This window comes from Phodopus roborovskii, unplaced genomic scaffold (assembly GCF_943737965.1).
Source record: "Phodopus roborovskii unplaced genomic scaffold, PHOROB, whole genome shotgun sequence".
In the NCBI taxonomy this organism is placed as follows: domain Eukaryota; kingdom Metazoa; phylum Chordata; class Mammalia; order Rodentia; family Cricetidae; genus Phodopus; species Phodopus roborovskii.
Genome location: NW_026125281.1, coordinates 21,122,501 through 21,141,096, shown reverse-complemented (window position 1 = coordinate 21,141,096; position 18,596 = coordinate 21,122,501). Strand labels below are relative to the sequence as shown.

The 18,596-nt window shown below is 43.1% G+C and overlaps 1 protein-coding gene across 6 annotated transcripts in view; it reads left to right on the top strand.

Annotated features, from left to right (window-relative positions):
• The window catches only part of Runx1t1 (RUNX1 partner transcriptional co-repressor 1), a 146,640-nt gene that overhangs the window by 77,871 nt on the left and 50,173 nt on the right, over window positions 1-18,596 (top strand). For all 6 annotated transcript variants that reach the window (XM_051198027.1, XM_051198010.1, XM_051198019.1 and 3 more), the window contains 2 exons: window positions 13,412-13,549; window positions 15,563-15,804. In XM_051198027.1, coding sequence (XP_051053984.1) covers window positions 13,412-13,549; window positions 15,563-15,804 — 380 coding nt within the window. The remainder of the gene's footprint in view (window positions 1-13,411; window positions 13,550-15,562; window positions 15,805-18,596) is intronic.

The following is an 18,596-nucleotide window of genomic DNA, read 5'->3' as shown; positions in this document are numbered from 1 at the left end:
ACCTTGTTGAGATGAGCACCTAGGCAAATGCTTTAAAACTGAGTGTCTCTCGGCGCTGCCCAGGCTGGCTTTGAGTTCCTTCCTGGGCTCCAGGGATCCTCCAGTTTTGGGCTCATCATGGAACTCTAGCTGTGCACCTACGCTTTGGCTGCATTAGTTTTATGTGGATGCTAAAGAGCAACAGTAATTAAAATGAATGTGGAAGGGGCTGTGACTGGGTCTCTCATTCCAACTACAAGAGATACTGAGGCAAGAGAACATTAGTATCCACACAAAAACAGCTTGCACTTCAGAGGACAGCATAATTTATTCTGGCACCAAATATGAGTTGCCATGATCCGGGAACATGAGTCAGTGTGTCCCAAATACCATCCTTCAGTGTGGTAAGAGTTTCATGATGACTTGATAGTTACAGAACACAAGAAAGTCTTAAGTCATGTTTCATTTATATTGGTGGAAATGCCAGAAAGTTGAGTTACAGCAAAGAGGAGAGACCTCTGCTACAGGTTCCAGTTACCGGCCCGTTACATTGCTCCCTTGGCTTGCTGGAAGCTAGCAGTCCATTGCATTCATACATTCAAGGTTTCAGGTGTTATGTCACAACGATATTAGGTCAGAAGTAGCTGGAAGCTAAGATAGCTGAAGCTAATTTGGCTCCAAATTTGTAACATGCTTTCTCTCAGATGACTCATCCTTGCGGAGTGATTAATATAGGTGTGCCTTTTCTCCTGTTAACTTGAGTTCACACGAGTTCAAGGCTAGCCTCGTCACTATAGAATACAGGCTGCCTGCTAACTTTCAACACCCCCCCCCTCTCTCTCAGCCTCCTCAGTGATGGGATAATAGGCTTGAGCTATCACAGCACTCTCTTCTGACATTTCTTATTCTTTTCTCAACTTTGTGTCTGCCCATGATACAGAAACTAGCTTGCCATTTGGCAGAAAAAAAAAAAAATGTGTTTCCACTGCTTGTAAGGTGAAACTGATTAGTATTATTTCCCTCCTGGCGTACATTCATTTAAATCCAAAAATTATGCAGTTAAGACCCCACTCTGGGCTGATCTGTGGCTAAGCCACAGATACACATGTTGTCCACCTTCTGATTACCTGCTTTGGTTTGCTAACCACTCTCTGGGTAAACTGGGGCTGACTGGGTTGGGCCTGAGCCCAATAGGCCTGAGCGGCTGTGTTTGGCAGAGGCCCCTCAGCCTTTTGCTATACATTTCTTTAACAAACAAGCTACTGGAGCAACAATTTTCTGTGCTTAAAGAATATGAAGATCCCTACATAATGTTGCTTTCCACATTCTGGAATGATCCAGTGTCTAATTAGTTACTTTCTGTTAATTGGAGCGTTTGGGTTTTCTCGCTAAATACTTTTAGTTCAGTGTAGTTTTGTGTTGGACACAGAATCTTGTTTTGTGGTCTGGCTGGCCATGGGTTTACAGTGCATCAGCGTCTCCCTTTGTTTCCCAAGTACTGATATTGCAGGTGTGTGCCATTCTTCCTGGTTAAGTATTTTCTCATAGCCATTCAGTTAACAGTTGCTGATTGCCTAGACGAGGAGGCTGTACTTCTCATTCTGAAAAAGGAGACCCCCCCCCTTTTTTAATCTAATATCTTAAATGGGATGGTGAAATATGAAGCAGATGGAGATGAAACCAAATCCCACATAAGTGGGATGGTCAGACCTCCGTCCTCTCGATACCCATGATACCTACTTCCATGGCTTCCAGGAACCACTTCCAAGAAATGATTGCAAGAAGATTCAAGAGGTGCTGGAATGAAGGGACGCTTGATGAAAGGAGGTGTTTGCACAAGATATGTAGTGCTTGGAGTCTACCAGAATTGCCAAGACCAGTGCTTTTCTCTTCATGAAATGACCAAGATAATATTCTAGCGAGAAGCACCATTTGGTTCTTATGCTCCCCCTTCTCTTGACCTGGAGACCATCTCTGTCTCAAAATAAGCAAACTTGGGTAGACTTTTGCCAACAGCATGTCTTTCTTCCTTTGATGAGCGTGTGCTCTCAACGCCTCTCTGTTTTATTCCTCCTTTGTTCTGACATGCGTAGTAACCATGGGTTAGTCACAAACCTGTGGCTGTTTGGGCGTAGCCTAGCTTTGCTGTCTTCATCTGTCCATTCAACAGCCTGTATCAAATCCTTCGATTCCGTACACTCTTATAAATGCCAAGGAACTTGGCATTTCATTCATACAAACATCTGTGCTCATGATGTTGGCCTTCAGAAACAGGATTAAAAGTGTCCAATATATATATATAGCTAGACAACTGCTATCCAATAAGGGGCTAGATAGAGACAGTGTTCAGTTGGTAGAGTGTCTGTCTAGCATTCAGGAGGTCTGGGTTCAAGGTCCAGAACTGAGTAACACCTGCCATCCCAGGACTCAGGGAGGGAAGGCAGGGACATCCTAAGTCCAAGGTCATCCTTGGCTGCCCAGTGAGGTCTAGGCTGATGACTTGTCTTTACTAATGACTTGCACTCAAGCTGCCTGCTTTCATGCTTGCTGCTCAGAGGTTATGACGTGGTGGGTTTCATCTTCACTCTCAAGTTTCAAATGGATGCTTACTCCTTATGGTAGCCATGAGGTGTGTGCATGATTAGGGTGAGCTGGAGAGGATGGTTAGGCCCAGGCAGAAGGCCCTCTTTATCCCACTTCCCGCTTTGGCTGCTTGGTCACTTCCAGAGCCATTTTCTTAGGGTGTCTCCTGTCCTTTGAGAGGACGAGTGAGCAAGCTTTCCCCATGGGTGTCATGAACCCCATGCCATACAGCTGCTGAGCATGAGCGTGGCTGGGGTGGTCAGGGGGAAAGTCTAAGTTTGAGTTCCTTTTAATTAAAACGTGAATTGTCACCAGAGCCATTGGCTCTGGCTACCGCACTGAAACATGGAGTTCCTCATATGTCACTAGCCTTAGATGTAGCGGTAACAAATGTCGTCTGTATTCCTGTGTTTGTAAGTCATCAATGAAGTGCCCTTTGGCCCGAGACTTCAAGAACTTTGAGGCATGGAGTTCGCTTAGTTAGAGCATTAGGCGAGCATTCCAAATCTCCATCTTTACTCTCTATCTCTCTTTCTTGGCTTCCTTCTGTCTTCAAACATTTTTTTTAAAGGTTTACTCATTTTATGTTTATGAGTGCTCTATCTGCATGCACACTTTTATCCTAGAAGAGGACATCAGAGCCCATTACAGATGGTTGTGAGCCACCGTGTGGTTGCTGGGAATTGAACTCAGGCCCTCTGCAGGAGCAACCAGCCATCCGTGCCATCGCGTCAGCCCTTCTAGGTTCCTTGGTAATGGGAAGATCTGAAGTTCCCTTTCACTGCAAATGCAGAAGTGAGGTAATACACGTCATCACACCTTGTTGGACTACCCTTGCAGAGTTTTGCTTGTGAGGGTTTGATTTTCTTGTTTATGTGACAAAATACCTGACAAATTCAACCAGAAGAGAGGAGTGTTTGTATTGGTTCACATTTGGAGGGCACAGTCTATTTTAGCAGGGACTGCATTGTAGCAGGACCCTCGAGGCAGCTGGCTGGTCACATTGTCTTCAGCCAGAAAGCACTGAGATGACTGTGTGTGCTCAACTCTCTTGTTTTTCATTCAGCCCAGCACCCCAGCCCATGGAGTAGTGTTACCCATATTTAGGGTGTGTTTCCCCATGTGAACTCAATCTAGAAAATCCCTCAGCCGTGCCCTAAGATTTGTCACCTATGCGAGTCTCACTTCGAAACTGACAGCTTTAACCATCACAGCTGGCTTTTCGCCGTAAGTAAGAATAAAATATGTTCATTTGGAACAGAGGAATGGTATGTTTGGGGTTCAACAGTGCTCACTCCCTCCTTGTTTAGCATGTCTATGTATGACAATACTTACACTGCTGGGAGAAAGGGAGATTCGGAGCCTGTGTGGGTCATGCGTGTTGAATTGTGGAAAAGAGATTTCATGGGTACAGCTTCTCTCTAATGTCTAGAAGACAGCAGTCCTTTGTCTCTCACAACCTTTTAACCCCCCCTTCGGTGCTTTTCCTTGATCCTTGGGTTTAAGGGACAGTAATACAGAGAAAAGGGGAGGGATGGGGGCCAAATAACACTAAGAATGTTTGAAAAAGCCACGAGGAAACATTACTTTATAAGCTTATTGAAACACACACACACATGCATGCATATATATATATATATTTAAATTGAGTTATGCCATACGGAGTGAAAATCTCCTCCCACCCCCCCACCCCCACCCCAAGGAGCCAGAGACTAATGAAAACCACAGTGTTAGGCATAGGAAATGTCCCTGCAAGTTTTGGTTGAAGGAGACCGGAGATTCCTAAGACGGTAATAGGCTACTGCCATTGCCCTGCGTTGCCTACCAGAGAGTGAAGACACTGTTACTGAAAACATCACTGGCTTCAAACACCATACTTGGAACAGTCAAACCAGACCTGGATATCCTCTGCCTGAGGGCTGACTCTCATAGTATCAAAAGATGCTATGCTAGCTTCCAAAGGAGAGAAGCAAGCAGCAGTCCTACTCGGCTGTAAAATCTAGAGCCACAACATTGACCAGCCCAGCAAGATATGTTCATTTGAGCACTAGCAGTACTCACTATCTAATTAGATGTAAGGAACTTGGTAGGAGGGGATTCATGCCTGGTCCTGTAAACCTAGCCAACTGCCTGAGCCTGGAGAGGTCCTAGACCCTGGCGGAGAACCCACTACTGCCCTTTTCCTAAACCAGTCCAATTTCTAAGTGCATCCTCAGTCCTCATCCTCCCCCCTCCCCCAGGTGTAGGCCTGGCCCTTTGTCAGACAGGCTTCCTTTGGCAGCAGGTGCAGACCCTCACAGGGGTTTACCACTGGTCAGAATGCAGAGAAAAATGACCACGGACTTCTCAGGCACAACTGATACATGGAGTTTTACTTCATTGTTTTAGAGACGATCTCAGGAATTGTAGGCCGGTTTGGAGCTCTTAGTGCTTTAGGGAGTGCCTTGAACTTCTGATCCTCCTGTCTCCTCTGGAGTGCTGAGCTTCCAGGCGTGCGGTGTGCACCCCCACACCTTCGTCCAGGGGGGACATACCAAGTCACGTCCCAGGCCTCTACTTCTCCCTCTGCAACGCCTCCTTTCCCTGCTACCTGAGCTGCCCTCCCCCTGTCCCTTCCCTGTCCCGCCTCTCCCTTTCCTTTTCTCCCTCCTCCTCTTGTGTGTCCTCTGTCCTCTTTGTTTGTTTGTTTGTTTGGAGACAGGCTTCTTTTGCTCTTTCTTCTCCCACCTTCCTGACACCGGGCCAGATTTTACACGGATTTGGATCAACCCTAGGACTTTATGTATGCTAGGCGAGCACTCTACCATCTGTGATCCCAGGCCCTGAGAGCCTGAGGCAGAAGGATCAACAGGAGTTTGAGATGAGCCAGAGCTACCTAATGGACACACACACACACATACACACACGCACACACGCACGCATGCACGCATGCACGCACACACCCACACCCTGAGTGGAAGTCTTGAGGGAGAACTATACCTTGGAATAATTACTTTATAACCAGATCACTGCTGGGAATTCTAGGATGAGGTTTGAAAATGTGTCTGGAAAGAGGCAGTAGATATTCATTTTAAGTGTTTATGAGAGAATAACAGATATTCTGGAGGACACGGAGTAAAGGCGAATCACCAACTTTGAAATATTTGTGGTTCCTTGTCAGATGTGCGTCCCCTGGATGGTGACCCTGTGCTGGTGGAAGAGACCACAAAATATTAGCATATTCATAGGAGACCCTGGAGTAAGGCAGCCCCACACGATCATGGCTGTAGTTGTGACCTGTAGAGTCTGAGGGGTGGTGTTCTGGATAGCACAACCCCCATTGAAGGCTCAGAGATGGTTTCCTCTTCCTTGCTTGTACCAATGCTTGTTCAGTACATCCCAGGACCCACCTATGAAAGGCATGGTTGATAAGAGAATTAGTGTAAAGCAAGGGGCAGCTGCTCTTTGGAATTGTGGGGAAAGGGTGGGCACTTGAACCACGTCAACTGACTCCCGCAAGGGACACGTAGTTTGGAGTTGGAGCTCTGATGTGTTTGTGACGTGGCTAAACCAAAGGCATATCTTTATTTATCATGGACACGTGGAACTCTCCTTAGGGTAATTGCTTTCTATTTGTTTGTTTGTTGTTCTTTGAGACAGTCTCGTGTGACTCAGGCTGGCCTTGAACTGCTGACACTGCTTCCTCTTTCTTGTAAGTACGGGGATTAATCACAATGGTATGCTACCATGCCTGCAAAGTACTGTTCATTTATTATTTTAATTTGTTAGGTGTGTGTGTGTGTGTGGCAGCACGTGCCCATGTGTGCACACACGCAGGAGAGAGACACAGACAGACTCTCTTATTATAGCCCACTGGAGCCTTGAATGTATCATCCTCCTGCCTCAGGTTTCTAAATGCTGTAACTACAGGCAAATATCATTTTGTTCAGTTCTATGATATCATGAGGTCAGAGAAAAGATAAGCTCCATTCATGTTTAACAAATATTCAGGACACCGTTTTCCTTCGTTTGTTAGTGTTTCTATAACAAGATGCATTAGAGCTGAGGATTTATAAAAACAGGAACCCGTTTCTCACAGGGCTGGGCCCTGTCTGCACATGGGCTTGTCTGTCTCAACTGTAGTTGTCACCCGAAGCCATTGTTGCTCTTTTTTTTATATTTGCAGCTCAGGATGGAGACCGGGCACATGTGTATACTGGGTACATGTCTACTACCTAACTAAACTCCATCCATTTTTACTTACGTGTTTTTAATATTTTCAGAGACGGTCTCCTTAAATTGACCACAACCTCGTAACCCTGTTGTCTCAGCCTCCCTGTTGACTGGGATTACAGCCACCGTGCCTGTCTCTTTAGCCCTTTTCTAATGAAATAAAGCTGTGACTGAAGGCAGAGCCCTCATCCCGTCCTACAGGCCCCTCCTCTTAATACGATATCCCTGACAGCACATGACATTCAGCCTTCATGGAGATACATGCCTGCAATGTCAGTATTCTCCAAGGTGAGGCAGGAGGATCAGCCTGAGTTTGAAGCCAGCCCGAGACACATGGGGAAACTTGTCTCAAAAACAAAACAAAATACAAATCCAAATGAGTTTGGGGGGACATTTAGACATGGTACATATGTGACAAGAGGAGAAATGTGCTCACACTTGTGGAGAAGTACAGGAAACTGATGACAAAGTTGAACATAATTTCAGATCGTCATAATCTGCATCTGTTTCCTGGGATGGTGATGTGAGCTGCTAACAGTGGCAGCGACCGGTAGCTGCTTTTCATGTGATCTTGGCATTACAAGATCACTGGGAACAGGGTTACTACACAGTGCACTGCGCTACCCAGCTGTGCTCCTTGGTGGGCGGGCTGGGAGCACTAAATGCCCCCTCCCATCCTTCTCTTTGCTTCCTTGGCATTGCTTTTGTTTTCGTGATAGAGCCTTACTGTGGAGCTCTGGCTAGCATGACGCTCACAGTGTTCCTCAGGCTGCTGGGATTGCAGGTGAGCATCTCTATGCTCGGCTTTAAATGTACTTCTGAGCAGGTGTGGTTGCTGCTGTCTCATTCCAGCATAGGTCCCTCTAGGCAGAGATAGATGGGAGAGTCAAGAGTTAAGTAAGATCATCTTCAGTTGCTGAGTGAATTAGAGGTAGGCCTGAACTACAAGGAATCCTGTGTTAAAAAAAGAAGGAAAAACTGCATCCTTTGCAACTCCATGGTACTCGTGGAGGTCAGAGGACACTTTACCAAAGTCATTCTCTCATTCCGTAGTATGATCCGGGGATCCAGACTTGGTGGCGAGTGTTTTTACCCACTGAATCGTCATGTGGGCCCCACAAATGCATTTTTGACTTATGATATTTTCAATTTGCAATGAGGTTTTGAAACATAATCTCGGTAGAAATCCCAGAGCATCTGTCTGTCCCCTAGTTTTACTCTGTCCCTATGTGCGATTGGTGAGAGATATGACACTAAGGCTGATTTTCTTTGAACTGGCTGAACACAGGGAATGCATTTAGAAAGAGGATGTGATCATTCTTCCTATAAACTGAGTTACGTGTGTTTATTTTGTTTTTTGAAGACATTTTTTTTTCCCCCATAGCTCTTGCTGCCTGGAACTCGATATGTAGACCAGGCTAGCCGAATACACAGAGATCCACCTGCTTCTGCCTCTCAAGTTCTAGAATTAAAGGTGTGTACCACTATACATATTGATGAAATACATGCCTAAGGGTAAATTAGAAAGAGAAAGTTACCCACCAAGTGGCTGCTGTTTCTACTGGTTGGTGTATGTGGTAAGTACACATTTTCTCATGGAGACAGACAGATGAATGATGAAAGACAAACACAAGTTATGTGATGTGGCTGGTGCATGGGCAGTTAAGGACAACTGTAAGGGGATGTGTATGAACTCTAACAGGCAGTGAAGACTATGCAGAAAAGGGCAGGCCATTCTGTGTGAGGGAAGCAACAAAGCAAGATTCCAAACAAACAAAAATCCTTCACAAAACCCAGGAGTAGCAATAGCTATCTCCAATACTGCCATATCTCAGACTTGATGGACTTGCAAGAGACAGGGCTGCTTAGGGAAGTACAGGAGGGTATTCGTGTCCAGTATGAGTAGGGACATGCTAGCATTTTTTCTTTTCTCTTATTATTATTATTGATTTTTGTTTTTCATGCTAGCATTTTAAACCCTTAATCTCACTGAATTTGCGATCTCATCTCTTGGGCAAAATTAAGGCTCAGGGTAATTAGCTTAAGGCAGTGCTTGCTACTATTAGCTGGAAGGAACAACTTTACATCGATCTTCTCTAGCTAGGCAAATGAATAAGGCTGGTGGAGAATACCTGTCTTTTATTCCTCTAAAACACACCTGGAACTATGTGGACTAACTTTAAGTGAGACAAGCGCCAAACCAGATTATGTATATATACCTTTTCAAATTTAAAAGAGAAAGGAAGGGAGGAAGGAAGAAAGGGAGGGAGGGAGGGAGGAAGGGGAAATGGAAAACCTCACCTCTAGAGGGCCCTGGCAATGGATTCCGTATTGAAATGCTATCAGTAATACATTTTTATATGCCATAATGTTTTCCTTGCTCTGCTGTCTTTGGTACATATGTGTGGCGCATTTGCCAAGTAGGAAGAACGTTTGTGCACAGGGAAGACTGTCTTGTCTACAAGTCATGCCAATCATTATAAGAGAGGCACAGGCCTCTGTTTTAACTTGTTTTTGGAGACAGGGTTTCTCTGTATTGCTTTGGAGCCTGTCCTGGAACTCACTCTGTCCCCCAGGCTGGCCTCGAACTCACCTGCTTTCCAGATCTGAGCAGTTCTCATTTTCAATCTTTCCTCTCATTTCCCACTTCTCCCTCCCCCCTTTCTCTCCCTATTCCATTTTTGTGTCTCTCTTTCACTAAGTATCACAAATTGTCCCCCAGCAACTAAAACCAAGAAAGGCATTAACTGAAACAGTTACACACAACCAGTATAGCCCCGCGTTGGTTTAACCGTATCCTGTAATTTGAAATGGGTGAGATGTTTCTCTGGTTAAGTCATTGCTCATGTGCTGTTTGCTGTAAGAGTTTCAGGAATATATATTTCAAAAACATTGGAAAAAAGTAATCTCAAACAAATGCAGCCCAGCTCTGCATACTTGAAACATATTGTCTAAATTTATCTTAAATCTCTGTGTTCCAGAATGTTTCTGTGTGCATGGGTTAGGCCTGGCCGGTGGTTTCTTCATCCATTTCTACCCTGGGTGGATTGTTGGAGCAGAACAGAATGACTTCCATATGGTCCCACTTTGCTGTAGTTTGTAGGGCCTCTGGGATGGAACCATTTGATCAGAGAAGCCAGCCGTCACAGAAATTTAGCTAATGTCAAAATCCTAAATATATACATGTCCACATATACCTGGCCAGCACAAATCTAATCCTCTGTGAACTAGTGGTGTCCTTCCATGGGCTGATTGCTCGTTCTTGTTCCTGAAATATCGGTGAAACTTTTTAGAGCGGCCCTCCTCGCTGTGTGGACCGCGATATTCTGGATAGGCGTTATGTCATGTGTGTGTGGTTCAAAGCATGTCCCATCATCTTCCTAGAACTGGGCAGAGATCGAGATGCAAAGATTATCTCGGGCAGAAACCTAAATCTTAAGTTTGTGAGGAAGCTCACTGTGTGTCTTATAGTGCATTTCCTTCTTTCCTGGGGACTGGTGTGAGCCCTCTTAGTTTAGGGGTGAGTGTGGCGAGGGGGCCTGTGTCCCTTAGGGGGGAGCAAAGCTTCTGAGGGCATCTACAGCCTTTCTCCCTGCTTTCCCCCTGCTTTTGTCTTTTCCCTGTTTCTCCCCCTCCCCCTTCTATTGCTTTCCTTCCTTTCTTTTTTCTTTTTTTTCTATGCCTCTCCTTTCCCCTCCCCCTTCTGCTCTTCCTTTCTCTGTCTGTGAAACCACGTGCTCCCAGTCTGTGTATCTGGCCTGCCTTCCCTCTTGGTCCCCTGTGAGTGTTAGCAGAATGAAAGCCAGATGGACCAGCAGTTCCCACTGTTATCTCCCCACAGACTCTGGCAAGCCTTCCTGCCTTCTTGGCATGACACAAGTATTTGCCTTTATTTAGGGAGACTGTGTTCGCTGCTGTACCCTCTTCCCTGAGCTGCAGTATAAGCCGAGAGCTAGTTATTCTCTTCTTGCTGAGGTTGGTTGAGGAGAGTAGACTGTGCGCTGGATTTATTGAAGGAGCAGCTTGAAGCCTGCCTAACTTATTTATTTAACTAAAATAAGTAATGGCGATGCCGGTTGTTAAGTGCTCTGGGGTGGCAGTATGAAGACAGGCTTTGCCACAGTGAGGTAGAAAGTGAAGCAAGCTGCGCTTCTGTCACCGCCCACAGGACAGGGCAGCCCTCTTGACCTAGGGTTGGTTATTCAGGGTTGTTAAGCCTGTGGGAGAAAGGAAGAAACGGCCTGGCACTGCTGACTTGGTCCTGAGTTCAGCTTTTCAAATGATCTATATATTGTACCCCCACATCTGTGAGAAGGCGGCTGCTGCTTCTCCTCCTCTTCCTTCTCCTTCTTTTTTTTTTTTTTTTTTTTTTTTTTTTTTGAGAGAGAGGGTCTTACTAAGTAACCCCCCCAAGAGTTTACACCTCTTTGTGTAGACCAGGATGGCTTCAGATTTAAAACAATCCTTCTGCCTCTGTCTCTCAAGTGCTGGGATTCCTGGTGGGTGCCACTATACCTGGGTAGGAAATTGCTTTTGTTTGAGTGACAATCTTAGGTATTTTCAGCTGTCCTTGAACTTCTGATCCTCTGGCCTTCACCTCCCAAGTGCAGGAATTACAAGCATGTGCCATGAAATCTACCATAGTTGTTTTGAAGAAAGACAAATTAGATTTGTGATTTTAATAGTAGTAATTTTGGGGTTGAATTAACTTTAAAAAATAATTACTTATTTTATTTTATGTGTATGTATGTGTGTGCCTGATATATATGTCCATGTGTTTGTGTGAGTATGTGTGTGTGTTTGTGTGAGTGTGTGTTTGTGTGTGTGTGTGAGTGTGTGTGTGTTTATGTGAGTGTGTGTTTGTGTGTGTGTGTGAGTGTGTGTGTGTGTTTGTGTGAGTGTGTGTTTGTGTGTGTGTGTGTGTTTGTGTGAGTGTGTGTTTGTGTGTGTGTGAGTGTGTGTGTGTATGTGTTTGTGTGAGTGTGTGTTTGTGTGTGTGTGAGTGTGTGTGTGTATGTGTTTGTGTGAGTGTGTGTTTGTGTGTGTGTGTGAGTGTGTGTGTGTTTGTGTGAGTGTGTGTTTGTGTGTGTGTGAGTGTGTGTGTGTTTGTGTGAGTGTGTGTTTGTGTGTGTGTGTGAGTGTGTGTGTGTGTTTGTGTGAGTGTGTGTTTGTGTGTGTGTGAGTGTGTGTGTGTATGTGTTTGTGTGAGTGTGTGTTTGTGTGTTTGCGTGAGTGTGTGTGTGTGTTTGTGTGAGTGTGTGTGTGTGTGTGTGTGTGTGTGTGTGTGTCTGGACCCCGTGTGTGCACAAGCCCTAGGATGTCAGAAAAGCGCATTGAACCCCTTTTGAACTGTAGTTACAGGTAATTCTGAGCCACCATGTACGTGCTGGGAACTGAAACCTGTAAGTCCTCTTAACCACAGAGCCATCTTTCTAGTTCTCTCAATATTTAACTTTCAAGTCAACTTGAGAACTGCTTCTTATAATTTTAATAATAATTTAAAACTCTGCTCTGAATAGTGTTTAATTTTAACTTTTCAAAAAACTACAAGTGAAAATTATTGTGTGTAAAGTGTAGAAATACCTCAAAAATGTTTTTGGGTTATCTGTCATGCATTTGTATACAATTGGATCTAAAGAAACAAGCAAGGAGCCATTTTATTTTTAATGAGAAATCTATTGCCTTGAAAATTATATTAGACTCGGAAATAGATGGAAATGTCAAGGGAAAAATACACTTAGAAGCCCCATAGTCACACTATCATCCATCACTAGGAGTCAGAGAAGGATGCAAGAGGTTTGATGCTGACCTACATAGTGAGTTTCCAGGTCAGCCTTGGCTACAGAGTGAAACCTTGTCTCAAGGCACCAAGTATACATGGGAGAAAGGGGAAATATATATAGAGAAAAACCAATTTGGGCTTACATAAATGGTCATCGTTGGGTAATTAAGGGTTTTTCCATGGCCCTCCTAGCTATCCGTTTTTACTTTGGGACTTTCAAATTCTAAGATTATCAATTGAAGTGTTAGCCTCATGTTTGTAATGGGACAGGCCCTAAATTTACACTTTCTATATAAAGAATAGCTTAACTTTAGTGTAGACAGAGCATTTTTAATGTAGGGCAGATAAAATCGAAGATCTGGGGAACATACCTTGTTTCATTTAATCGACCAGAAAACTAAGCAAGGCGGGGATGGGGGTGTTGCAGGAATGCACTGAGAACAGCCTACCTCTGCTAGAACCTAACTGTGTTTCTGTTGCTTCTGAGCTGTCAGGAGGGGTTCATTATCGTCTGTGTTCCTCGGCTGATTTCTACTCCTCGCTAATGTTGGCTTCAGTGCCGAGTGAAGTTGTGCTGGTGCATATAACACTAGGAAGACAGCATCTGCCAAGCCAGAAATAACAATAGGGTATTCTATAGCCTGGTAACAAATGAGGTCCTGCCGTCTGTGCTACACCTTCTCAAGTGGGGCCTGATTGAAAAAATTGCCGCCTTAAACTTCCATAGATACGCGTATTTTACTGATAGAAGCCATGGAATTTCTTGTCGTTGTGCGCTTCTGAAATAGACAAACCCCAGTTGCGGAACTGGGGTGTTTAAAGAGTGAAATAACGTGTTCCTGGTGGCATTCCCAGATCGTACTGAGAAGCACTCCACAATGCCAGACTCACCTGTGGATGTGAAGACACAATCTAGGCTGACTCCTCCAGCAATGCCACCTCCCCCAACCACTCAAGGAGCTCCCAGAACCAGCTCATTTACGCCAACAACATGTAAGTACTCAGTTAGGAATTGACGTTTTCAGTTTTGAAGGTTACATTGTAATTGTTCTGCACATGAAAAAATAAAAAAACAATCAAAGAAAAGTAAAATCTGGTATCAATGCATTATACAGAATTGAGTTCAAAAACCTTGAAAGTTTGCCAGTAGGTAATGGTTATTGAACCCAAACAAAAGTGTCATGTTTTAGGTATAATTGGTACAACTGTGAATATTTGCCTGCCTTTATATTATTACTTCAACATTATAATCTGATGCGATTTGGGCAAATGAATAATATTACATTTGTTCTCTTGCTGTAGTTATGCCTATGACTTTTAATTCATGTTAATGTAGAGCTCTTTATTTTGGTTGTTCACTTTCCCTTAGAACATAAAAATGTGCTATAATTATCTCGAGTTACTTCTACCTTGCTTTTTTTTTTCTATGTCAAATAGCTACAAATGCTTTTTTTTTTTTTTCTTTAAGTTCCCATTCTGAAGTTTAAAAGGCCATCGCTTGATGCACAGTTACCTATAGAAACTTTCTGAATTCAACAGCATGAATTTTTCTCACGAACCTACCAGGCTTTTATCAAACCTTGCTCCATTTGCATTTAGCTCAAGTCCTGTTTTCTGAGTCCAGTCTTTGGGGGGTGTCCTTCCTCCTGGAGCATCCCAGAAAAGGATACAAAATTGTGACTACCAACTAACTTTCCCATTCTAGCAGAGGCACTTTGTAGGACGGTTTTAATCAGTCTCATGGTTTTGGTTAAAATGGTCATGAAAGCTTTGTGAAGCTAAGAAATCTTTATCTGTCATAGATGATACTATTAATGGACGATGTGCCATGAAACCATATGAATGAAAAATATCTAAGAGGCAAAAATAGATCTGTGAGAGTCTCTACAGATACATATCCTAAGCATCCGTGCAGGCTACCCTGCCCTTCAAAAGAGCTTTCCAAATGTGTATGGCTTTGACATGCCAAGTTGTAACCTGTCATCATGTGGTTTATTATCCAAAGTCATGGTGACAGGCACATGTCTACTCTGACAAGGCCCAGTAGGTTACTTTGTTCCTCTTTGAGATTAAAGACCATTTAATTTTATGTTCCGCTTTTGAGGCAGGGTCTTACTGTGTAGTTCAACTGGCCTCAGACTTGAGATTATAAATATATATAGTTTAAGATGACATTGTACCCTTTACTCTCTTGCATATGTCTCCCAAGTGCTGGGATGCCAAGCATGTCTCACCACATACCTCCACTTCTGTGTTAATTATCATAGACATCATCTTGATGTTCAAACATGTTTTTATCATAAATGAATTTAGTAAATTATTACTAATCCATGCTCTGGGTTAAACTGAGCGTCCCCTTTCACTTTCTTAAAATAACTCCTCAGTAAATCCCAACCCATTTTTTTCTTCCTATCTTTCTATGTAAAACTTACATTTCCCCCTAAATAAATGGTTAAGAAATAAGAGGGAAAGAAAATAGCCTTCTAATTGGGTGGTATAAGGTTAAAACTTGAAAGTCCTCTTCCTATAAACACAGCTGTCAGTTGTGTGTACAAAACATGATTAAAAATGCTCAGTGATAAATTTAGTCCACAGCAAATGTACACTTTCTCTAGGGGAGCAGTTTCGGGAGAAACCGTCCTGTTATGTTGATGTGAGCCTGTGACAAAGGCTGACATCCAAAGCTGTTTGTGCTGTGTTTGAAGCATTTCAGGTGGTTGGCATATGTGCACATGGGAGGCAGGGCTGGCTCCGTGCAGCAGCAGGCTCCATTTAGTATCAGCTTCTGTGCATCAGGCTGCCCCTCACTGTGAGGAGGAGACTCTGAGCTCGCAGAGTACCTGAGTGTGGTGACGCTGTGATGTCCGAGCAGTTTGCCAAATGTCCCAATAGTTTTGAAATTACATAACCACTAGATTTCAGGGCAGGGACCCTTAGTGGCAATTCCCTATTCATTCTCTTTGTACATTTATTTACTTTTTCCTTTTGGTTTTGTGCCCTTGACAGTAACCAATGGCACCAGCCATTCACCTACGGCCTTGAATGGCGCCCCCTCACCGCCTAATGGCTTTAGCAACGGGCCTTCCTCTTCCTCTTCCTCTTCTCTGGCTAATCAACAGCTGCCCCCAGCCTGTGGTGCTAGGCAACTCAGCAAGCTGAAACGGTTTCTTACTACCCTGCAGCAGTTCGGCAATGACATTTCACCAGAGATTGGAGAAAGAGTTCGCACCCTTGTCCTAGGACTGGTGGTAAGCACACAGAAATCTGTTTTCTGGGTTAAGAGGCAGTGTGTGGGTTGGGAGCAAGAAAAGTAGATGCCCAACCCTACAGCGATTTCTATAGCTTTAGGTACTGTGCAAATCTGTTTGGTTCTATAGTAAAGTGTTTTTCAGATCTGCATTATGAATGGACTCTACCACAATCAATTTTACGATTTGACTGATAACAATATAGGGGTATGAATGAACTGTTGGTTTGGCCATAAGTGCATGTATGTAGATGCATATGTGTTTATATGCTGTGTGTTACATGTATATCTATTTATATAATACATACACATGTTTGTAGGATTCTTTTAATAAGCATAGTCTCCTGGCATAGTTTAGGACTATCTGTAGTAATGGAGTGGTTTTGTTATGTTAATGACTCACTTAATCTAATTGAATGCTTATTTAATGTCCTTGCTTTAGGAGTTTTACCATTGGCTTAGATGAACAAGAATTTATAACAAATAATACATTCTTGTTTCATGTAGCTTTTTTTCTTATGACTAATGACATTAAAGATTTTTACTGTAAAAATACATAAAACTTATCATAATTACCACTTTTAAATATATGGCCACATTGTACAGTTGTTGCCACTAATGCATCTCCAGACCCAGAGCTGCTGTGTATGTGCAGAGAAAGAGAGACAGAGAGAGAGAGAGCATGTACACTCATGTTTGCGTGTGTGTGTGTGTATGTGTGTTGTGGGGTATTGGGGATTTAAACCAGGCCCCCACATGTGCTTGGCAAGTGTTCTTTTACTGAGCTACATCCTCAACCATCTGGATGCATTTCATTTTCTCAGCTAAAAACTGTACTCATCAGATAGAGTAGCTCCTCATTTTTCTCCAATGTAACTATCTAGTAACAACGAATTGAATTTATTCTGTAGCACATGAGGGCCTCAAATTCTGTTCCTCCTGTCCCAACTTCTTGAGTTCTAGGATTACAGAACCTGTGGCCTTCTTAATTTTAATTTTTTTTTTAAATCATCTTAAACTAATTCTTTACTGTAGGTAGAACTAAATAGTTCTAAATAGTATTAGTTTGGAAATGATTGTTCTGGTATATTCTACTATATCCTGTATACTGGAAATGAAAATATATCCTCTTTTAGCTCCTTGCCTTCAAGTCACTCTCACATTAATTGTGACTTTTGATACAAATAAGTGATTGCCTAGTCCTTAGGAAGGTTGTAGCCCCAGAACTGAGTCATGGAGAGTGACAAGTCCCCTGAATAGCTCACGTCTGTCCCACAGATCATTTACTTTTAATGATCATGGACAAAACAAGTCCAGAACACAGGCCTGGATCACCATGGAGCTACTTTTAATAGCTTTCACATTTAAAGAAAGAAGTGTGTCATGATTCCCAGTCCATCAGCTCCTCTGTCCTCAGGACAGCGGGTGACTTTAGTAGAAGTGTATCTCTTCCTTCATATTTACTGTTTTCCTCCCTCCCCCTCTCTCCTAGCATTCCTACCTTTCCCACTTTCCCTCTGTCTCTCCCTCCCTCCTTCCCAGGGTCTCACTCTATAGCATGGCTGTTTGCAGAGGTCACAGGCTAGCCTTGAACTCACAAAGATGCCTGCCTGTTCATCCCATGTGCTGGGATCAGTAATGCGGGCAACATGCCTGGATCTTTATTTTTAATATTCTTCAGTTTGTACGATATATAGGCCTTTCAGGGTGTAAGTAAGCTAAGAACTATGAGAATATCCACAGTAATAACTATGTGTAATACGGGATGAATTTGTTATTAGTTTAAGACTGTTTTGGACTGGGTGTGGTGGTGTCAACTGTGATCTTAGCATTCAGAAAGCTGAAACAGAAGAATTGAGAGATGGGAAGGTAGTCTGGGCTACATAGCCAGACACTGTACCCATAACTTTCCCAAGCATAATTTTAATATTTTTTTAAATTAAAAATGGTTTCAAAACTTAACATGTAGAAAATCTTCATAGCTTAGGTAGAGTTTTCTCTTTAAAGATTAATAGATGTTTTGAGTGAAGTAAGTTTTTAAAAATGTTAACTTACCTATCTAAAATCTTTACAAAGAAGTGGGGGGTGTCTATTGTGTCCACCTACAATAAGAAGTGACTTATCTTTCTTTTTCTTGAGACAGGATCTTTTTCTTGAGACAGCTGTGTCCTGTAACTAGCTGTGTAGGCCAGGCTGGCCTTGAACTCGTAGAAATCTATCTGTCCTTGTTTCCCAAGTGCTGGGATTAAGGGGGCAAACTTACACTTGGCCTGGAAGTGACTACTTGTTAAGTGAATAGGGAAGAGAATTGTTTCTTGAGAAAAAGTTTCAGGGTGTAGTTCAGGCTGGCCAGGAGTTTAGAATGTAGTTAGAACTAGAATAGCCCAGGTTGGCCAACAGTTCGCAATGTAGTTGAGACTGAACTTGAACTCTTACTCTTCATACCTCTGTGTCTTATGTGCAGGAATTATAGGAATGCAGTGTGGACCATCTTATCATTCCTCAGACCTGGGACATGTGTTTTAAGAATCGCCCTCAGAACAAAGGGATGATTTTTATATGTATTTTCCACATGGAGATATTGAATTATATCATTATTCACTACAGTAAATGAGACCACCCTCGTGGTATAGACAAGCCTGTGGTGTGAACTTGGGCACTAAATCATAATAACATAAATGATGACATTATTTAGGTGTATTAAGAATGGTGTTATGGTTGTTAAAAAGATAGCTAGAAAACTGGTACCCTGACCTATATTCTTATTAATAGGATATTGATATTTTACTCACA